General features: G+C 40.9%; 1 protein-coding gene across 1 annotated transcript; it reads right to left on the bottom strand.

The window, feature by feature from the left end:
* Nucleotides 1-7313: 7313 nt before the first annotated feature.
* ppdpf (pancreatic progenitor cell differentiation and proliferation factor) lies at nucleotides 7314-22258 on the bottom strand. Its single transcript, XM_003220710.4, has 5 exons — nucleotides 22089-22258; nucleotides 15199-15289; nucleotides 11475-11552; nucleotides 10266-10362; nucleotides 7314-7786 (listed from the first exon to the last, which is right to left on the bottom strand). The coding sequence occupies exons 2-5, from the start codon at nucleotides 15251-15253 to the stop codon at nucleotides 7672-7674; spliced, it is 345 nt and encodes a 114-aa protein (XP_003220758.1). The 5' UTR covers nucleotides 15254-15289; nucleotides 22089-22258; the 3' UTR covers nucleotides 7314-7671.
* Between the last annotated feature and the right edge of the window lie 1575 nt (nucleotides 22259-23833).

Here is a 23833-nt window from a genome sequence, read left to right as displayed (position 1 = left end):
AGCACAAACGGAGACCTGCTCTTCAAAAGTGATTTGAGTATAGGCTGCAATTCCTGATGGCAAGAAATCTCTGCCCATGTTCAAGTGGTGTTTTCTTTATTATATTTATTCCATATAATAATAGAAATGGGGGTTCTAAATACTCTAAAGAAAGCATGGGCAAACTTTGGCCCTCCAGGTGTTTGGACTTTAACTTCATACCGGCTATTAGGAATTATGGAAGTTGAAGTCCAAAACACCTGGAGGGCCAAAGTTTGCCCATGTCTGGTTTAAAATCATCATATCTCAGAAACTAAGAAGTGCTAGCTCTGGTCAGTACTTGAATTAGAGACTGCTAACCAATATCAAGTGTTGTAGGCTGTTTCAGAGAAAGGAACAGCCTACAATCCCAGAACGGATTCGTTATGCTGTTGACACGAATTTCATCAGCTCTCATTTCAGGCAGCAACGGGAGCTGATGAAATTCATGTCAATAGCATAATGAATCCATTCTGGGTTTTGATCCAAATTTAAAGGAACTTAGGGTGGGATCTCAATATACTTTTCCCCATCCTAACCCTGCCAGTGGAAGGTACAATGCATTCATGTGAATATGAGTAAGAAAGCAATTCTTTTATCATCAGAACATAGACCAAGGAATGACTAAGTCCTCTGAGTTAAAGATGCAGTTAATCAGTCACTTGGGAACAAGGGAGGAACGCCCTGTTGCCGGAAATTAAACTAAGTATAGAAAACAGAAAAAGTGATGGCTTTAAAGGGCCTTTAAGGTTATGTTTTGCATAGTCAACAGCCAGGAACCCACAAATCTGGCTTAATCATTATATCAAGATAACTAACAAAAATGAGAGATTTGGCCAAGCTGAGGTATTTTCTCTAGGAATTTTCCATCATGCTGAACATGTTTATTATGTCTGTGAGTGCTAAATGTGATAGTTAAATGGGACATTCAGGAGCAGCGTACCTCCCCGTGCCAGTTGCTTGGGTACAATAGGGATTGTTATTCCTTTTGATGTCTTACCTTCTCTGCCTGGCAATTGTAGCCTGACCACTGTTACAAAGAGGTTCCTGGCACAACATTTTAGAGGACAACTTTCAGAACCGGCAACTGGGACTGCTGATCTCAGCAATGAGGGGCAAAACCATGAGTTTACATCCGAGTAAGAAATGTCACATTTATAAGAAACCGTATAACACTTAAAATAACCAAGCCATTGGGTCATCTAATTTCACTCCAGGGTTCTTTGTGTGCCCATCAAGGATAAACCAAATTGTTTCCCCAATGCAGTCCAGAAGGCATTGTTGCAATGTTTTTTGTTCCCTTTGCCCAATTTAGGACTTTTCCTAAAATTAATTCATGTAAACAAAGCAAATTTGTTATGCATAAAGCTTGTGATTGAGATTGTTCCTGGATCAAAGCAAGGGCCTATGCAATCCATGAGGTCGAGACCTTCCTTTTTGCTTCCTTTAGATGTGTTTATCCATATTCAGAAATGCTTTAAGTTCATTATCATCCTCGCTGTCCAACTATTTTGCTTTCTCCTCTCAGTCTTGGACTTAGCTACGAGTCATTAGAAACAGACAAATTCATGGCAAAAGCTGTAGAAAGCCACATTGAATGCTGTTGCTAGCTCATAGCTTGAGATTAATATAGGCAACAGCTTGACAATGTATGAGAGTGGAGGTTTTTTTTAGCAGTGTATGCAACTATCATGAAGTTGTCTCTGGTTAACCATTGACCAGAAACAAAAAGATGTACTTCCAGACAGGGTCACAGCTCAGTGAACTAGAACACCTGCATTAAAAACAGAAACCTGGGACTTTCAGAAGTCAACATAATTGTGTCATTCATTTTTGGAAACTTCCCAAAATGGAGACCAGTCGGAAAACAACATTGTTGTTGATGTTAGTTGCCATTGAAAATGTATGGCAATTAACATCATCGGAAGCCAAGCTCTATGAGGAATGGCCGAGGGAGCTTGAGGGGAGACATGATAGCCATATATTGAAATGTTTGAAAGGATATCACATTGAGGAAGAAGAAAGCTTGTTTCTGCTGCTTTGGAGGCTAGAACACAATGGAGTGATGGATTCAAATTGCAGAGAAAAAAGATTCCATCTAAACATTAGGAAGAACTTCTTGAAGTTAAGAGCTGTTCAGCAGTGGAATATGCAGCCTAGGAGTGTGGTGGAGTTTCCTTCTCTAGAGGTTTTTCAATAGAGGCTGGATGGTCATCTGTTGGGGATGCTTTGATTGTGTGTTCCTGCTTGACATGATTGGGTTGGACTGGGTGGCCTTTGTGTTCTTGTCCAACTCTTATGATTCTGAGATACCTCCATGACTCTTCATCTTCATGTCTTTCAAACTCAAACTTTTTCTGCCACAGAGCCCTTTTGGAAGCAAGTTTCTCATGGAGCACCAAGAAATGTTTATATATTATATGGACAAACCTTGTAATAATTAATAATAATAATAATAATAATAATAATGACAAAACCATTGATCATATCCTCAGCTACTGTAAGAAAATTGCACAGACAGACTACAAACAGAGGCACAACTATGTGGCCCAAATGATTCATTGGAACTTATGCCTCAAGTACCACCTCCCTGCAGAAAAGAACTGGTGAGATCACAAACCTGCAAAGGTCGTGGAAAATGAACATGCAAAGATACTGTGGGAATTCTGAATCCAGACTGACAAAGTTCTGGAACACAACACACCAGACATCACAGTTGTGGGGGAAAAAAGGTTTGGATCATTAATGTCGCCATACCAGGTGACAGTCGCATTGACGAAAAACAACAGGAAAAACTCAGCCGCTATCAGGACCTCAAGATTGAACTTCAAAGACTCTGGCAGAAACCAGTGCAGGTGGTCCCGGTGGTGATGGGCACACTGGATGCCGTGCCAAAAGATCTCAGCCGGCATTTGGAAACAATAGACATTGACAAAATTACGATCTGCCAACTGCAAAAGGCCACCCTACTGGGATCTGCGTGCATCATCCGAAAATACATCACACAGTCCTAGACACTTGAAAAGTGTTCGACTTGTGATTTTGTGATACGAAATCCAGTATATCTATCTTGTTTGCTGTGTCATACAATAAAATAATAATAATAATAATAATAATAATAATAATAATAATAATAATAATAGGAGCAACCCCAGGGGCCATCAAGTCCAGCCCCTTCTGCCATGCAGGAAAAGCACATTCAAAGCCATCCAGCCATGGCTTCCTTGATTGAGTCCATCCACCTGGAAAGTGGTCTTCTTTTCTTTTTGCCTTCTACCTTACCAAACATTACTGCTTTTCAATATATTCATGTCTCTTAAAGACATTACAAATGTATTATCTCAGGCAAGGAAGGAATGGCCCAGAGTTTGCAAGAACTGAGCAGGGCTGTTGTTGACTAGAGCTCTTGGAAATTTCTCATAGGATCACCATGCCTCTGACGAGCAACAAAAATAATACAGTCAACAATTAGTATCTATGTTGGATTGGTTTCAAGAGTGCCACCCATACTGGTAATAAAAACACACACATGCAGAAGTCTGTCTTTAAAATGGCATCCATAAGCCCTAAGAGGAGTGCATTCTTCAGGCTTCCCTGCCTCCAGTGACCATGCCAGGAAATGCCAGAGAGCAGCTGGTCGGCTCCTGAGAGGTGTGGGATCCTGAAGAATGGCTTTTTCTCGTCATCTTCATGGCTGTCCTATGCCACTTTTAATAGGGATTCAGGTCAAGGCAAAATTAGACTTCCACGTCCCTATTAAAAATGGCATATGACAGTTTCGGAGATGGTTGCAAGCCACACCAGCTGCCTGCTCTGACTTTGCAAAGGAATCCCACCACCTCCGAGGAAGAAGAGGATAGTTGGTGCGTTGTGTGCATTTGAATCTGCAGTGGGCTCAAATCATGGATTGTGAGCCTGTGGAAACTGGGAGTCCATGTACACAAAATTCTTGGAATTGATCCAAAGGTAGATTTCATTTATGGAGCCATTCTGGAAAAGGCTGATCCGTATGAACAGCAATCCCCTTTCAAACCACCTTTGTCTCTGAAAAAGCTTATCATGCAGTCCCAGACTCGAGGCTACACCAAAGTCTGCAGTGTTTAGATACTAAGTTGAATGTGGTATCAGCTTTTCTGAGTAAAAGTTGTTGAATCCTTCTGTTCCTCAAAAAGCTCAAGAATTCATGTTCCGTCTTTCCTAGAAGGAAAACTGACATCTGAGAAAATGCCACCATCCTTCATGCAGGAACAACACACACAGAGAGGATTTTCTTGGAAAATATTTCTCAAACTTTGGCCCTTCAATTGTTTTGCTCCCCAACATACAAATAACTCAAATGGCATGGGAAATAGAGATTCTGGGAGTTAAAATGGAAGTCCAAAGATGGCCATCAATGTATTGCTCTACAGCATGATGGTAGATAGCAAGCTCAATACATGAGAGCCAAGAGGAATGAGAAAAGGACAGACTGTAGGCCAGGGGTCCCCAAACTTTTTATATAGGGGGCCAGTTCACGGCCTCGCAGACCGTTGGAGGGCCGGACTATAGTTTTACAAAAACTGTGAACAAATTCCCATACACACTGCACATACCTTATTTTGAAGTAAACAAACGAAACGGGAACAAATACAGCCTCAATGTTAATAATCATTATCATCATATCATCACCATAATAATAATAAAAATAATAAAGAGGGTTGGAAGAGACCCCTTGGGCCATTTAATCCAACCTCCTTTTGCCTTTGTGCTCCAAAAGCACAAGCAAAGCACCCCTGACAGATGGCCTCCCAGCTTCAATATTATTATTATTAATAATAATACATCACATAGTCCTAAACACTTGGGAAGTATTCGACTTGTGATTTTGTGAAATTAAATCTAGAATATATATCTTGTTTGCTGTGTTATACTGTGTCTTTGTGTCAACAACAACAACAACAATAATACATCACACAGTCCTAAATGCTTGGGAAGTGTTCGACTTGTGATTTTGTGAAATGAAATCCAGCAAATCTATCTTGTTTGCTGTGTTATACTGTGTCTATGTGTCAATAATAATAATAATAATAATAATAATAATAATAATACATCACACAGTCCTAAACGTTTAGGAAGTGTTCGACTTCTGATTCTGTGAAATGAAATCCAGCATATCTATCTTGTTTGCTGTGTTATACTGTGTCTTTGTGTCTATTATTATTATTATTATTATTATTATTATTATTATTATTATTATTATTATTTATCCGCCACCGCGGGGGCCGGATAAATGGCTTCGATGGGCCGCATGTGGCCCCCGGGCCTTACTTTGGGGACCCCTGCTGTAGGCCATGAGTGAACTTCAAAGTACCCACCACCACTCACACCAATTTGGGCATGTTTTTAGGAAATATTTTAGGTTGGGGAAAATTACTCCCATAAACCCTACTCCATAAAAGCAATTCCTATATAACTGGCCATGCTTCTGAAGTTTGGAAAGGACCAAGTGTTGCCCCTAGGCTCCATCCCTTCCATAGAACAAGCTCCCAGATGTGTTACTGAAGGCTTTCATGGCCAGAATTACTGGGTCGCTGCAAGCTTTCCAGTCTGTATGGCCATGTTCCAGAAGCATTCTCTCCTAACATTTCCCTACATCTGTGGCAGGCATCCTCAGAGGTTGTGTGGTTTGCTGGAAACTAATCAAGTGGGGTTTATATATCTGTGGAATGTTCAGGATGGGAGAAAGAACTCTTGTCTGTTTGAGGCAAGAGTGAATGTTGCCATTGGCCAGCTTGATTAGCATTGAAAAGCCTTGCAGCTTCAGAGCCTGGCTGCTTCCAGCTTTTGTTGTTTGTTTGTTTTGGAGGGGGGGGGGGAATAATATTCTCATCAGGCTAATACACTTTGTAAGTTGTAGTCCAACGAAATAACTTTTCCATCACTTGGAAATGGGAAACACTCATTATGCTGGATCATAATTCTGTTGAAATTAGAAATTCAGTGTTTCTCTTCATTTGGTTTTATCCAAGTTAAAACTGCATTCTCTGTATTCCCCAAGAAGAGAGAAAATATAAACACATTAATTCCTGGGTTGCTGAGTTTTTCGGGCTGTATGGCCATGTTCCGGAAGCATTCTCTCCTGACGTTTCGCCCACATCTATGGCAGGTATCCTTGGAGTTTGTGAGGTGTTGGAAACTAGACAAGTAGGGTATATATATCTGTGGAAGGAGGCTGCTGTGAATGTTCCAACTGGCCAGCTTGATTAGCATTGAAAATCCTTGCCGCTTCCAAGCCTGGCCGCTTCCTGCCTCGAGGAATCCTTTGTTAGGAGGTGGTAACTAGCCCTGATTGTTTCACATCTGGAATCCCCGTTTCCAGATGTTTTGCAAGTGACTCCCCAGGGAGCACAATCTATATACAGTAGAGTCTCACTTATCCAAGCCTCGATTATCCAAGCCATTTTTGTAGTCAATGTTTTCAATATATCGTGATATTTTGGTACTAAATTCGTAAATACAGCAATTACAACGTAACATTACTGCGTATTGAACTACTTTTTCTGTCAAATTTGTTGTATACCATGTTTTAGTGCTTAATTTGTAAAATCATAACTTAATTTGGTATTTAATAGGCTTCTCCTTAATCTCTCCTTGTTATCCAACATATTCGCTTATCCAACGTTCTGCTGGCCCGTTTATGTTGGATAAGTGAGACTCTACTGTATATATAAATGTAATGTGCATAATTAGGACCGAGTTAACAATAAAACCACTGGGCCAAATCACACCAAATTTGGCCAGAATACTCATTACTTTCCAAGGAGTCACGTTGCAGCGTCAAAGCTAGTCAATATGAAAAAGGTTACCTTGAGGTGGCAAAGAGGGAAGTGCTACATTTCCCAAAGTTGCATCAGACTGGAGGTTGTGTAATCCTTCCAAGTACAGTACTGACTCCCAGCCAAGTCAAGGGAGACTGCGCCAAGTTCAAGGAATGCAGAAAAAGCCTTCCCTATTTTGTCAGGTTACAGCAGGCATGGGCAAAGTTTGGACCCTCCAGATGTTTTGGACTCCGACTCCTACCATTCCTAACAGCCTCAGGCCCTTTCCTTTTCCCCCTCAGCCGCTTAAGCGGCTGAGGGGGAAAAGGAAAGGGCCTGAGGCTGTTAGGAATGGTAGGAGTCGGAGTCCAAAACATCTGGAGGGTCCAAACTTTGCCCATGCCTGGGCTACAAGGATCGACACTGTAAAGACTTTGTCAACACGTTGTTTTGTTCCCCAAGTTTTCTGAAATTAAGAAAAATTCAAGCCACACACTGTTTAAAAGGCTGCTCAGGCTTTATTAGTTTCCATAGACGAGTACAAAATACAAAAAAAAAAGGAGAGAAAAAGAGAAAGCGTTATCAAGGCTTTGTTGGAAAAAAAAAAAAGAGACGTAGTTGAATTTACCAAAATAATAATTAAAAAAAAAACAAAAAGAGTAGAAAAGATGGTGTATAGAAGGTTTGTTTGGTGTTTTGTTTTTTTAAGTTGGCATTTCTGTTTTTATAAAAACCTACGTCTAAAGTGGTACTCGAGGCAGCCTATATCTAACTCTACGGGGAGGGGGAGTGGAAAATGGACTCTGACTCCTAGCCTTCCAAGTCAGAAGGGCCAGCCGGCGGGCCATCAGCCTCCTCACGCGGTGGGACCGGCGCTGGGCTTGCTGGGCTCGCTGGCATGACGCTTCCTCATTAGTTCCTGAGCCAGGTCACATGTGATCGTGCCGTGTGCCACCTGGAAAGTGCCTGAGCTGCAGGGACAGATTGGAAGCGGAAGGGAGAGAAGGGGAGCAAGAACACGCAATGGGTTAGATAGCATCCTTGATAAATCAGACATCAATGCCTTTAGCCCAGTAGTGACCAACCTGTGCCCCCACAAGTGGTTTTGAACTTCAGCTTCCACAATTCCTGGCCATTGGACAAGCTGGATAGGGCAGTTGGAGGCCTAAACGTCTGGAGGGGTACAGGTTTGACACCTCTGTTCTAGCCCATCTCCATAAGGAAGTTCTTCCAATCTTCCAACAAACATTATTAGCACAACAAAAGCATAGAATAGCTGTGATTCCCACAGTCTAGTTCTCCAGGTGTTTTGGATTTAAAGTCCCAGGTGCCTTGGCCAATGATCAAGAATTCTGGGAGCTGAAGTCCAGATTTGAAGAAACGACACACTATAATAATAATAATAATAATAATATTTTTATTATGACACAGCAAACAAGATAGATATGCTGGATTTCATATCCAAAATGAAATGCCAAAAGATCTCAGCCGGCATTCGGAAACAATAGGCATTGACAAAATTACAATCTTCCAGCTGCAAAAGGCCACCCTACTGGGATCTGCACGCATCATCCGAAAATACATCACACAGTCCTAGACACTTGGGAAGTGTTCGACTTGTGATTTTGTGATACGACATCCAGCATATCTATCCTGTTTGCTGTGTCATACAATAACAATAATAATAATAATCCTAGACACTTGGGAAGTGTCCGACGTGTGATCCAATACAACAGCCAGCAGAGTGTCTGCTGTGGACTCATCTTGTGTTTCAAATAATAATAATAATAATAATAATAATAATAATAATAATAATAATAATAATAATAATAAGGTTTGGATCATTGATGTTGCCATCCCAGGTGACAGTCGCATTGAAGAAAAACAGGAAAAACTCAGCCGCTATCAGGACCTCAAGATTGAACTTCAAAGACTCTGGCAGAAACCAGTACAGGTGGTCCCGGTGGTTATCGGCACATTTGGTGCTGTGCCAAAAGATCTCAGCCGGCATTTGGAAACAATAGACATTGACAAAATTACAATCTGCCAACTGCAAAAGGCCACCCTACTGGGATCTGCGCACATCATCCGAAAATACATCACACAGTCCTAAACACTTGGGAAATGTCAACTTGTGATTTTGTGATACGAAATCCAGCATATCTATCTTGTTTGCTGTGTCATACAATGTCGTTGTGTCAATAATAATATAATAATAATCCTAGACACTTGGGAAGTGTCCGACATGTGATCCAATACAACAGCTAGCAGAGTGTCTGCTGTGGACTCATCTTGTTGTGTTTCCAATAATAATAATAATAATAATAATAATAATAATAATAATAATAATAATCCAGCATATATATCTCATTTGCTGTGTCATACTGTGTCTTTGTGTCAATAATAATTCAGTAGAGTCTCGCTTATCCAATGTTCTGGATTATCCAACGCAGTCTGCCTCCTGGCCGTAGTCACAGCTGTTTCTCTAGGCAGCAAGGACTGAACTTGTTACAGATTTAACTGCCCACAATGTTGTTACTGTAAGTTCATTTTATGCAATTCTATCTTTATTTGTAGTCAATTTGTTAGTAGTCAATGTTTTTGTAGTCAATGTTTTCAATACATTGCAATGTTTTGGTGCTAAATTCGTAAATACAAGAATTACTACATAATGTTACTGTGTATTGAACTGCCTTTTTATCAATTTGTTGTAAAACATGTTTTGGTGCTTAATTTGTAAAATCATACTGTAATTTGACGTTTAACAGGTTTTTCCTTAATTATCCAACATTTTCACTTATCCAATGTTCTGCCGGCCCATTTATGTTGGATAAGTGAGACTCTACTGTAATAATAAATCTTTATTTGTATTCCACTTTTCTCCCTAAAGCAGGACCCAAAACCACTCACAACATTGTGTAAAAGACAATATAAAACAATTTACACATATAAAACATAACCTATCAAACAATTATACAATCGGAGATAAGTATACATATTTAAAAACATTCATTTAATACAGTGGTTCCCAACATGTGGTCCACGGACCACCAGTGGTCCGCAAGAACTAAAATACAATCCATGGCCTCACTGTTACTACTATGGATAATAACACAGCCCAACCAAAAACATTTTTTTTCTTATTGTCTTCATTTTTAGGGGTGTTCCTGGGGTTATTTGGGGTGCTGATTCAGAAAATTGCATTGGGTAGACCACATCAGTTTTAGATTATTAAATATGGTTTTCTGTGGGCGAGCAGATGGTGACTACTAGATGTTCTGTATCAGAAACTAGAGCTGATGTGATCTATCCAATGCAGTTTGTCCATGCCTGGTCTAGTGTCTTACCAAACGACAAACTCTGTAACCCCATAAGACGGAAACATGGTAATTAAATTGCTATAACTGGGTAGTGTGATTTTCCTTCCCACTTCAGCCCACTGCCACTTACTTCTCTGGGGATTCCGATACAGTTGTCATGATTGGATGAGTCGGTTTTCCAAAGAAGAAGCTCGCCCACCAGTGTCCAGGATCAGACTTGGGAAGACCTGTACAAAGAAAGAACCTCTGATAATCAGCTCCCACAAAATCTATTAGCAATGAAAAGTTAGAGCCAGTTCACATTACATATCAGCAAAGTTGTTTCTGCTGCAATATGTAGTCACCCATTGATTATTGGAAGGTTTCTTATATAGCATTGCTCTCTGAAATGCCCAGTCCAGTCTGAGGTTTTCCAAGACTAAATTCATAAACTCATTATAACATAACTAGACCCATGATGGAAGAGAATAGTTTATCTAACCCCATATTCTGTTTACACAATGGCCAGTGCGTTTCTTCTGGGATGCCTACCAACAGGACTTTACTGTAACTGCACACGCCATTTTTTGGCTTCCCAGCAACATATACATACATACTTCCTGTGTTACTAAAACAGATAAATCCACCATGACTATTAGACCCTAATAGCTTTGTCCTTCATCAATGTATTCAAATCCTATTTTTAAAAGTTGCCAGCCATCGGTACATCACATGGCAATGAGTTCTATAATTTGATCATCTGCTATACAATACCGAGTGCGTACTTGTGCCTTCGAGGCCCAAATACCTATTGAACTTGGAAGGTGAGCAGGACCAAACTAGGTGCTGTAGCCTGAAATTCAGAAAACTGACGAAACCACAGCTGAAAGTGTATTGCTTAAAAAACCCCAAGAAATTCATGATGTAATTCAGAACCTTTTAGCTCCCAATATATATATGATAATCAGTTCAGTTCAATGAGTTTGACTGGATAAGTTGGTTATCAACACAAAATATTAAATAATAATAAACTTTATTTATATCCTGCCCTATCTCCCTAAGGGTGTATTCAAAAGTACACACAAGATGCAGGAGAAAGCATTGCCTATAAGCCACTTGCAATTCCAATGGCTGATCCCAGGTTAGTGGACTGAATACTGGACTAGGACTCTGGGAGACCGGGTTCAAATCCCTGCTTGGCCATGGAAATCTAATGGGTGACCTTCAGCAAGTCATTCACCCTCAGAGGAATGCCAAGGCAAACCTTCCCTGGACAAATGCTGCCTAGAAAATACCATTATAGGGTGCTTTAGCCTTGATGAAAGTTGGAAATGAACTGAGGCTTAGCCCAGATACTGACCTGGATGATGCGGGATGACTTCCCCAGAGTACTCTGCACTTCCACAGGAGCTGTTGCTGGAAGTGGAACCCAGACGCCCTGCAAGATGCAATACATCCTGTTAGAGACCCAAGCCAACATCGCCTGGAGACAATATAGAGTCCTTCTGTTATACTCCAGAAAAGATTGCAGTTATGCATGTTCCCAAGCCACTTAAGCAAAAGGCACCCACAATAAAAATAAATAAATCTGAGGAGCTCAAAGTCAGAACGAAGCAAATAAGGCGCTCATAACACTGCCGTGATAGTTGAAAACTTTCTTCAGAGGTAGCAAATGTTCACTGAGTTCCCCTCAAAAAATAGAAAAGAGCAAACTGAATCAAGACCCTCAGAAACCCACTGCCAAGAGGATAATACTTCAACTTGGAATTGTGAAGTACTGTGACACCCAGCATTCCTCACTACTGTTGTTGGAAGTTGCAGCCCAACAACATCTGGATGGGTACAGAATTCCCACTACTTTTTAAAAGCTGTTATAGAATATGACTTTTAAGCTAACCTTTGTTTTAAGTTACTGTTTTAAGCTGCCTTGGATCCCATCCTAGGAGGGTAGTGTATACATATTCGATCAATACAAAAAGCAGCCTGAAGATAAACACACTCAATGCAAGGCAGCCTTCTATGGTGTTTTGACATTTGCTTCTCCAAACTTCTGGCAACTCTCCTTCTGGCTGAAGCAGAACAATTAAAACAAAGGGCAGTGCTTTTGTTCTAGCAAATAAATAAGACAGGGAGGGTGTTGGGATGGAATGAAATACAAGCAAAGAAAAGCTTCTTTGTCTTGAGGATGGAAAACCAAGGAGATCCTTTAAATGCCCAACAGCTTCTGACTCTAAAATGTCCACACAAAGCGTTTTTTTGCTGTCCTAGCATTGTACTCTGAAGGTTTTGTATGTACAATTTAGAGCCAATGTGCTGTAGTAGTGTGAGCATGGATTACAAGCCTGAAGACGAGGGTTCAAATTCCAAACGGCCCTGGAAAACTACTGGCCGATGGGTTTGAGTATATAATTCTACGGATGCAGAATGTGACTGCTCAAGAGGAATCCAGCCAGTAAGTCTGAGGATTCCCGTTGGAAATCACAGGCTCTTGCACATTGTTGGCAATGAATTGCAGTTCTCAGAAGAGGAGGTGGAGAAGAATCTGGAGAGTCCGTTTCTCCACTTTCAGATGAATGCATCAGGTCTTTGAGATCAGAGACAGAGAAACAAGGACATTTTGCAAAGAGGCCTCATCTCTTCATAAAAATACAAACTTTCTTTAGCAAAGCCATTGGATATGGTCTTTTAGGAACTGGTTCCTAGGCCATGCAAGTAGCTCTCAAGGCCACTGCTCTGAGCAAGCCAAGTTCCAAGTTGTATAAATAAGGAATAAGCTCATCAGATATTCCTCCAGATTTTGTTTGATTGCAAGTTCCAGAAGTATTATTTATTTATATTTATCCCGCTTTTCTCCCATGGGTGGGACTCGCAGTACAACTAATGGTGAGAAATACTGAGAAATATAATGGAAGATCTAGAGGACCAGAAGATTCTCATCCACTGCTCTCAACTGAGCTCTAAAGTGAGTACCTAGCTTGTGTTTGGAAACCTCTAAAGCAAGCATGTGCAAACTTCAGCCCTCCAGGTGAAGAGCTGCCGGCTGTTAGGAATTGTGGAAGTTGAAGTCCAGAACACCTGGAGGGCCCAAATTTGCCCATGGCTGGTCTCGATACTGTAAAGGCCTAAGAAACTGTTCTTGCCATAGGAAAGGTTCTCCTGATGCCTCCAGTAATTTGAAGTGGGACAGGGATCCACTCTGTTATTACTCTGATGTTTTAAAACATACAACCAGCTTTCCATGTTCACTGGAATTGAGGGTGCAGAACCCCAGCGGAAGTGGAAAAACTGAACAAAAATATTTATTTTATATGAAAGAATGCTTCTTTAGGAATCTTTATGTCCTCCAACATGATTTTACAATCAAGTTCTGCTGGATATTGACAACAAAGCTGTACTGGAGGACCTGGAGACTCATAAACAGATCATATTTATGATCAAATATGCAAAAGCTGAATCTGCAGATATGGAGAGCTGAATGTACTTCTTTATGGCTAGAGACAGTATAGAGTAAGGATGTATTGCAATGGGACTCAGTGCCCTGCTTGGCCTTGAAAATCCACACTCTCAACCCCAGAAAAAACTCCAATTGGTTCACCTTAGTGTTGATGTAAGCCAGAAATGACTCGAAGGTACACAAAAACAGCAATTATTTTACAAACAGCATTCCAGAACACCAAAGTGACAGTATTTTACAGAAGGAACACCTAAAATGCTATTCTTCCTCAACTTTGGTCATCTAAACCTTCCCAGTGGTTACTCTGGTTTCTTAATTTGGCCAGATAATTCACCAAATGACAAATTGCTCCTAGACTTAGCTTTTTGGCAAATATAATGAAGCCGAAATCCCAACTGCCAAAAATACTAAAAACTTTTGGATTTCAAAGTGCCTGTCAACACAGGAACTCCTTGTATTTTGGGCATGGCAAATCACAAGAGATTTCCAGAGATCAGAATACGTGGAGGAGCAAAGGTTGAGAATCTCTGGCCACAGGAATGTAAATATTTAACAATTTCATCCTTGGGTGCGAGGACAATTTCCACAGCTGCCCCACTGCTTTGGAACAACTTTTTCTCAGCTGTTCTTCCCTAGTATTCAGAAATCCTAAAGTGTTTCGGGGGATTTCTTCTGTACAGAAATAGGTGTGGGTTTCAAGAGGGAATTGTGTGGATTTGGGTAAATAACACGCTTAGCCACCAAAATACAATTTAAAGATATCATATGAAATATTGCAGGGTTTGTAAAAAAAAAAAAAACCAAAAAAAAAACACCCACAAACTTTCATTTGGAAGTGATTCAGACAGAGGCTCTTCTCAAAAAGGCTGCTTTTCGTGCAATCAAAAGCAACTGAGAGAGGCAAGACAAGGCCATTTCCTTCTCACATATTGATTTAACTCAGTGCAGAAATCATGTGGTCCTCCAGAAGTCATTCAACTATCATTACAAGTATTCTTCCCTATTGGTTATGCCAATTAGGGCTGCTGAGACTTGCAAATCAATGTCATTTGGAGGGTCACGTGGTTTCCACTCCTGATATTAACACTGTCTGAACAAAAAAACAGAATTTACTGTCTTGGATCTCCAATAGTCACATTAGTACTAACGTAGAAGACAATTCTGCAGGCGAGTCTGTTCCAGACAAAACTGCAGTAATAAAATCAAGAGGTTTTGCTTTGGATAGAAATAGCAGTTGTTTACAGCCTAAATACTCTTTAAAGGCAGCAGATCCTGTTTGTTCTTAGACGTCAACCAGGCTCAGCCCTGGTTAATACTTGGTTGGAAGACCTGCAATAAATATCAGGTACTGTAAGCTGTATTTTAGAGGCAAAATTGCACCTTGCCTAAGTAAACAATGAAATTAATGGGGTTGCCATAAGCCAATGGACAACTTGAAGGCACATACACAATGCCTTCAAATTGGCCATGTTAATTTAATGACATTTTACTTGCCAGCATTGTATAAAAATGATAATGGACTGCCAATAATGAAGGCTCAGCTCAGCCCTACTAACCCAGATCCTCAAAGATGCCAAACACAAAAGCTGGCACAGGTAACATGCAAATAATAGCGTCTTTCTCGTCTTACTTCGGTAGTAGTCATGGGTTGCCACAAGTGAGCCGCTTGACGGGATTGCTGCCATGTTTCTTGATCTTTGTTCTTCAGCAAGTTGTAAACCCTGGGAGAGCAAATAAAGCCTGTTATCAGAAGGTGGGAAACACAGAATCATAGATTTGGAAGAGACCCATGGCCATCCAATCCAACCCCCTGCTATGCAAGAAAAGCACAATCAAAGCACCCCATACAGATGGCCATCCACCCTCTGTTTAAAAGACTCCAAGGAAGGAGCTTCCACTACACTTTGAGTCAAAGAGTTCCTCTGCTGAACACCTTTTACAGTCAGGAAGTTCTTCCTAATGTTCAAGTGGGATCTTCTTTCCTGTCATTTGAACCCATGGCTCCATTAAGTCCTAGTCTCCAGGGCAGCAGAAAACAAACCTGCTCCCTCTTCCTTATGACATGTAGAAAAGGTCAATCTGAATGGGCATATTTGCTATTCTGCATTTTAGGAAAGACATGAGACATACATATGCCTTTACCTTGCACAGAACCTTCACCTGAACACCCCTCAATAGGTGGAGAACTAGACCCAAAAAGTTATATTTGCCACAAAGTCAGTTGTGTGTGCCGCACTCCAATTATGCCATATTTCTAATGAGTTGTAGGGCTATGAGGTAAGTGCACACTTCAATCGGAAACGTAGGGTAGAAGAAGATATAGTATGTATCACACTGTGTCTGGCCATTTCAGGTTAACAGTTTTCCCACATGGTTATATATGATCCCATGGTTCAGTTTACAAATGATCAGCATTTGGAGAATGGTGCCTGCACGGGAGGATCTAGAAATTGCGAGGGAGGTGTTCAGAAGCACGACTTTGTCAACTCCTGGCAGAAGCTGATTCACACTGGAGGATCTAGACATTCCTAGAGAACAGTCTAATCAAATCCCTAAATAATCAAATCTGAAAAATCAAACCTGTTTGAGATTACATGTGTGCACAAACGCATCAACCAAAAAAAAGGGGGCCACTACAAATAGACAATTGGATGTCAAGGGACATAACATGGAACCAGCTCAGACAAATCAAATCTTGAGGGACCTAAACTGCCTGCAATCCAATCAATCTCAATGAGGGAATAAGAAGTTGATAGTTGGCTTGGTTCAATCAATACAGTCTGTATTCATCACCCACTCCTGCATCCCTATCTAACCCTTTTGTTTGTTTCAAGCAATTAAGGAGAAATGAAGTAGAGGCAGAAGAAATACCCTGCTGTCCTAAAGCTAGCATCAATCTATTCTGAAGCCATTTAAGACTGCAAAGTGTAGATGATTTGGGAGAGAGGCAGAGTGTATCCCACAAAGCCAGAGAGAGCTATTGAAGATGAGTAGTTTGCTGGAATCTATCCATAAAGATTAGAAGCTAATGAAGGTTGCTTTTGTGCTGAAAGCAGCCAAGAGCAAATAATTCCAAGGTGGATTCGGAACCATCATGGTGCAGTGTTATGGATCCCCAATATATCAATTATATAGGTATTTTGGATTTCAGCTCTCAGAAGCCTCAGCCAGCTTAGCCAGAAACTCTGGGAACTGAAGTCCAAACCATCTGGAAGACCAAAGTTTGGGAACCATAGGCATTGGACTAAGTGAGACTAGGATTCAAAATTCAGCTTAGCCATGAAATCACAGGGTGACTTTGTGTAAAGGCAGGTGACGGCAAACAGCTGAATAAAATAGTACCAGGAAAGCCCTAGAGTAACCATTAGTTGGAGCTGACTTTGAAGACATGCAACCAAACAAAAGGTTGACTTTGCCTGTATGATTTCTTCTGTCATCAGAACAGCAATTCAAACAACCAGCCATTATTTTGTCTGAAGGCTTCTCCAAAACGCCAACAGACACTTTGCTCATAATTAGCATTTAGTTGTCTTGTTCTGCAAGACAGAAGAGAACTACCAGTTCCCAGGAGCCCTTTAATTAATAGAAGAGGGTTGCCTAACCGGTCTGGTCAAGGCCACAACATCCAACCTCAAGGGAAAAGTAGGTCAATGATGTGGAAGGAAGAAGGAGCTGGTCAAATGTAGGAACTCTTTCATCTGGCATTCCTGGGTGCTTTGCAACCAAATTATGCCTCTCCAGATGAGCAGAGATATTGGCATGGAATTTCCTATTCAGACAATTTGAGTTTCAATAACAAGCTCAATATCTTTGTGTATATATAATGTATAGTATTATATTTAATTAGGAGGCAAGAAAACATTGCAAGATCTTGCTCAAGATCCCCTTGTGTACGTAAATATGGCTGCATTAATCTAAGATGGTGCAATGGTTTGAGTGTTGGACTATGACTCTAGAGACACTGGGTTCAAATCCTTGCCCACTCATGAAGACCCACTGAGTGACCCTTAGCAAGGTATACACTCTCAGTCTCAGAGGAAGACAACTATAAACCTCTTTAGAACAAATTCTTCCTGGAAAACCCCTTGATAGACTGGCCTTGGAGTTCCCTTAAGTGGGAAATGACTTGAAGGTATACAACAATATGCTTTTTCATAGTATGGCCAAAGTAAAATAGGTTTTGGTTTTTCATCTAGACATATACAGATAGGTGTGTGTGTGTGCGTGCGCTACAATGCAAGGCCACTATTTCTATATTTCCTGCAATTTTGGTTCACTTTTAATATTACTACAGAATTTTTTATGTCTGTGTTCACCAAAAACAATCCCAATATAATTTTCCTTAAATTTGCTCTATATCAGAAATTACTTGAAGGCAAACAACAGTAGTCTTGAATAGTCACTACGCTACAGCTAGGAAAGCTTATTATTATTATTATTATTACAGAATATAGCTCCCAGAATCCACCAGATAACATGGCTACTTCGTGCCCTGTGTTTGTGTGCGCTCCTGAGCACAAAAGGCTAAAAACAACTTTTTCAAGCTCTGCAACGACAGAGGTAAACAACAACTCCAGAGCTTTTTAACATGCAGAAGACAATAAACCTCTTCTGCCTTGATCTCACCAAACTGGCGAGGAGATTCAGAAGGAAGACTCGTGCACAAGCATTTCGTGTTTTTAAAAGGTTCATGGCACTAAAGGAGTTAAGACTGCATACAGGAAACCAGAAATCTGGTTTATACCAGTCTGCAGACACACACACACCATTGACCTACTATTAGTAAAAGCGTGTCACACACCATCATTTCATTTCAAGTAGAAATCGTTTAAGAGCATATTAAATGTCAAAAAAGATATGCCGATTACAGAAGAACATGCTAAAGTTTCTTCTCCCAAGAGACAGAAGAGAGCTTCCGTATTTTTTTTTAATGTGGCAGCTTTTTTTGCACGGGAGAAAAAATTAGAACAGCAACTTCTTTGTGTGCTTTCTTTCAACTGCCTGTGGGTGGAAAGATCTTCAACTCCTTTGTCTTCCTTGTTGCAGAGTTCTTACATCTATAGTGTGTGTGTGTGCAGTTTCAGGGGGTGGAGAGAAAATCTTGCTGGAAAACTGCACAGCTAAGCTGCCAAAAAACCGGACTGAACTGGCTGACTACTGCGGCAACCTACCCAGATGGAGACTGCATTATTTTCTCCCCCCCCCCCCCCACCTCACTTCTTCTCTGCTCAAAGCTAAAGATCCATACATACATACATACATAACGATTATATTTTGGTAATGCAAGAAAACATTCAATGCAATGCAAAACCAAATTCATGCACTAAAAGGTGCCCCGTGTTTTATGTCGTTGGCCAATATGGCCACAAATGGAAAGCCACAAGCAAGCCACTGTCAGTTGAGCTGTGGTCTGAATATTTTATTATCACTATAATTAATAACACTATATTAATATTAATAAATATTGTATTATAAATATTGTACCCTTGGTTCGTTTCTGACATGAGAAAAAAAGAAATAAATTAATAATATATAATTATTGCTATTATTATTAATATCCCACTTTCTTAAGTGTGACTCAAAGCGGCCCAGTCCCAAAAATCAATTCACTATTTAGTCCCCAAACAGAGGATTGTATCATATATTAAACCAATACTACACTTGACTTTAGCCCAAAGGTCAAGAAGTGGCTCCTCCAAAACAACCTGGATTAAATCATATTCAAATAAGTAGAAGACATGCAAACACCTGGAGGGCAACTGATATATGTAACATAAAAAAACTTATAATTAAGAGAAAAACAAATGTATAATCTGTCTAATGAATCAGAAGGCTGCCCAGGCTTGTTCATAATGGAGACATTAGAAGGGAGTAAAGATGGAAACCCTAATAGGAACAGAGAGAAAAGAGACAAGGCTGTCCAGACGTTCGGCATTTCCTTGAGCAAAGAACATCTGGATCCGCTTCAACCGAAAACAAGCTGATGTTTACACGCAAATGGGAAGCTGGAAATGAAGGCAAATGCATGCTCAGGAGTTCCCAGAGTTTGCTCCTTGACGTTGAAATCCCATGCTGCCAACTTATTTTGAAACAAATGTTTCCAAATCCTCCGTCCAACTTCCCCAGCACAGGGTTGCTGTGAGTTTTCCGGGCTGTATGGCCATGTTCCAGAAGCATTCTCTCCTGACGTTTCACCCACATCTGTGGCAGGCATACTCCGTGGTTTTGAGGTCTGCTGGAAACTAGGCAAGTGGGGTTTATATATCTGTTGAATAATGTCCCGGGTGGGAGAAAGAACTCTTGTCTGTTTGAGGAAAGTGTGAATTTTGCAACTGACCACCTTGATTAGCACTGAACGGCCTTTCAGCTTCAAAGCCTGGCTGCTTCCTGCTAATCATGGTGGTCAATTGCAACATTCACTTTCCTCAAACATACAATAATTATTTTTCCCACCCTAGACATTCCACAGATCTATAAACCCCACTTGCCTACTTTCCAACAGACCTCACAACCTCTGAGGATGCCTGTCACAGATGTGGGCAAAACGTCAGGAGAGAATGCTTCTGGAACATGGCCAAACAACCCGGAAAACTCACAGCAACCCAGTGATTCTGGCCATGAACACCTCCAACAACACATTTCCCGTCACTTCTAAGGACAAGATCTCTGTTGCATACGATTACTCGTAAGTAAAGTACAGTTGCAATTCCTCCAAAGGAATTATTCGTTGTGGAGTTTGTTTTGAAAAGGTGCCAAATCCCCACAAAAAATGAAAAAAGGAGTTAAACGCAGAAGCACATTGTTGCTTAGGAGTAGAATATGATGCACACATCAAAACTATCAAAATGTTACACATCGCTTTGGGACCGGGCTTTGGAAATCCCATCTTATAGCAAAAGAATGCATATCTTCAGCATGTTTTTTTCTCCAATCCCAATAATTCTTATTCAGATGGATTTGGTACCTTTGGCACAAAGGAATCCACATTTGGATTCCTTTGTGTTTTTAGATCAAGGCAGTCTTGGGCCTAGCAAAATCTCGATGGGCCCAGAAAAGCCAGGAAGAAGTACAAGAAGAGAGAAAATATAAACACATTTTAAGTGTTTTAAGAGATTTTATTCCCTGGTTTGTTTAATTCCATGTCTATTAATTATATTTTACATTGTTTTTAAATATTGCAGGCCAATGTGTTGTCGAAGGCTTTCATGGACGGAATCACAGGGTTGTTGTGTGTTTTCCAGGCTGTATGGCCATATTCCAGAAGCATTCTCTCCTGATGTTTCACCCACATCTGTGACAGGCATCCTCAGAGGTTGTGAGGTGTGTTGGAAACAAGACAAATTGGGTTTTTATATCTGTGGAATAATGCCCAGGGTGGGAGAAGGAACTCTTGTCTGTTGGAGGCCAGTGTGAATGCTGTAATTAATCACCTTGATTAGCATTAATGGCCTTGCCAGATGCATGCCCTGGATTCTTCCTGCCTGGGGGGGGGATCTTTTGTTCAGAGGTGTTAGCTACCCCTGATTGATTCATGCCTGGAATTCCTCTTGTTTCGAAAAGAGGAATATAAATCTTCCTTGTGTAATTTTTTATAATATACACAGTACTTCACAACCTGAGAATGCCTGCCAAAGATGTGGGCGAAACGTCAGGAGAGAATGCTTCTGGAACATGGCCATACAGTCCGAAAAACATACAATGACCCTATATAGTGGTTGCTTTAAGATGTAATTTTTTACAATATATACAGTACCTCACAACCTCTGAGGATGCCTGCCATAGATGTGGGCAAAATGTCAGGAGAGAATGCTTCTGGAACACGGCCATACAGCCCAGAAACACACACAACAACCCTGTGATTCCAGCCAGGAAAGCCTTGGACAACAGGATGTTAATAATAATAATAATAATAATAATAATAATAATACAGGAGAGTCTCACTTATCCAAGCCTCGCTTATCCAAGCTTCTGGATTATCCAAGCCATTTTTGTAGTCAATGTTTTCAATATATCGTGATATTTTGGTGCTAAATTTGTAAATACAGTAATTACAACATAACATTACTGCACATTGAACTACTTTTTCTGTCGAATTTATTGTATAACATGATGTTTTGGAGCTTAATTTGTAAAATCATAACCTAATTTGATGTTTAATAGGCTTTTCCTTAATCCCTCCTTATTATCCAACATATTCGCTTATCCAAGCTTCTGTTTAGCTTGGATAAGCGAGACTCTACTGTATACACAAAGCAATTAAAGGCTGCACCCTTTTCCCGATTGTATACTCCAGACATGGGTAAACATGGGTGTTTTGGACTTCAACTCCCAAAACAAAACATCTGGAGGGCCCAAGTTGGCCCATGCCTACATTATACGAAGGCTGAGTCAATGCAAGTACATGCAAATGGGAAGCAGGCATTGAAGTTGGCACACAAAGCTGCATCAGAGCAATGCAGCAAGACAGAGGACGTGAAGAAGGGAGATATAGCTTGCAAGGGAAGAAAACGAGAGGCTGACCTTTTCCTTCTTAGTGCTGCGCCCAGCAGAACCCGACCGGCTTGAGACCACAGGTGACCTGGCTCAGGGGGGGAGAGGCTAGGCGACGGAACCCATTTGCAAAGGAGAGACTGGGCGTACGCTCCACGTCCACGAAGACACACCGAGGCGGAGGGGATCTAATGGCAGAGCGCGGCGCTGCCCAGGCTTATATAGACTCCCTTCGGTGACGTCACCGATGAGGACACGCCCACCCGTTCTAATCCCGCCTCCATTCCTCCAGAGGGAGGAGGGAAGCTCCGGGGAGGAAACCAACAAAAAGAAAGACACGTGTCTTCCTGTTCACACGTTACACTCTCATTTACAGCACTCTCGGGGGGCGGATTGCTCCAGAAATGAAATCCTATGTTTCTCTGTTTAAAATCTTGAAAGATGATGCTGTCAAGGTGATGGATGCCATATGCCAGCAAATATGGAAAACACAAGAATGGCCATCAGATTGGAAAAAATCAATTTACATCCCCATACCAAAAAAAGGAAATGCTAAAGAATGTTCAAACTTCCGTACAGTGGCACTTACAGTAGAGTCTCACTTATCCAACGTTCTGGATTATCCAACGCATTTTTGTAGTCAATGTTTTCAATATATCGTGATATTTTGGTGCTAAATTTGTAAATACAGTAATTACTACATAGCATTAATGTGTAATGAACTACTTTTTCTGTCAAATTTGTTGTATAACATGATGTTTTGGAGCTTAATTTGTAAAATCATAACCTATTTTGATGTTTAATAGGCTTTTTCTTAATCTCTCCTTATTATCCAACGTATTCGCTTATCCAACGTTCTGCCAGCCCATTTATGTTGGATAAGTGAGACTCTACTGTATTCCCATGCCAGTAAGGTAATGCTCAAGATCCTGCAAGGCAGACTCCAGCAATACATGGAGCGAGAGTTGCCAGATGTCCAAGCTGGGTTCAGAAAAGGCAGAGGAACCAGAGACCAAATTGCCAATATCCGCTGGATAATGGAGGAAGCCAGGGAGTTTCAGAAAAACATCTACTTCTGCTTTATTGACTATTCTAAAGCCTTCGACTGTGTGGACCATAACAAACTGTGGCATGTGCTTGGTGGTATGGGGATACAGTCATCTTGTCTGTCTCCTGAGAAATCTGTATAAAGACCAAGTAGCCACAGTCAGAACAGACCATGGAACAACAGACTGGTTCAAGATTGGGAAAGGAGTGAGGACATCAGTGCTGCATACTTTCACCCTCCCTATTCAACTTGTACACAAAACACATCATGCAACACGCGTGGCTTGAGGAATCCAAGGCTGGAATTAAAGTTGCTGGAAGAAACATTAACAACCTTAGGTATGCAGATGATACCACTCTGATGGCTGAAAGCGAGGAGGAGCTGAGGAGCCTTATCACCAAGGTAAAAAAAGAAAGTGCAAAAGCTGGGTTGCAGTTAAACATCAAGAAAACCAAGATCATGGCAACCAGACCGATCGACAACTGGCAAATAGAGGGCGAAAACGTGGAGGCAGTGACAGACTTTATATTTCTAAGTGCGAAGATCACTGCAGATGCAGACTGCAGCCAGGAAATCAGAAGACGTTTCCTTCTTGGGAGGAGAGCAATGGCCAACCTTGACAAAATAGTGAAGAGCAGAGACATCACACTGGCAACGAAGGTCCACATAGTCAAAGCAATGGTATTCCCCAGAGTAACCTATGGATGCGACAGCTGGACCATAAGGA

Source organism: Anolis carolinensis, chromosome 4 (assembly GCF_035594765.1).
Source record: "Anolis carolinensis isolate JA03-04 chromosome 4, rAnoCar3.1.pri, whole genome shotgun sequence".
Taxonomy (NCBI): domain Eukaryota; kingdom Metazoa; phylum Chordata; class Lepidosauria; order Squamata; family Dactyloidae; genus Anolis; species Anolis carolinensis.
Note: the sequence above shows the minus strand (reverse complement) of the source record. Positions and strands in the feature narration are given on the sequence as shown.

Coding starts and splice junctions, on each gene's coding strand:
- ppdpf (XM_003220710.4), bottom strand. CDS start 15,253: ATGGCAGCAATCCCGTCAAGCGGCTCACTTGTGGCAACCCATGACTAC. Junction 11,553..15,198: donor AACCCATGACTACTACCGAA/GTAAGACGAGAA, acceptor TGCATCTTGCAG/GGCGTCTGGGTTCCACTTCC. Junction 7,787..10,265: donor GTATCGGAATCCCCAGAGAA/GTAAGTGGCAGT, acceptor CTGTCCCTGCAG/CTCAGGCACTTTCCAGGTGG.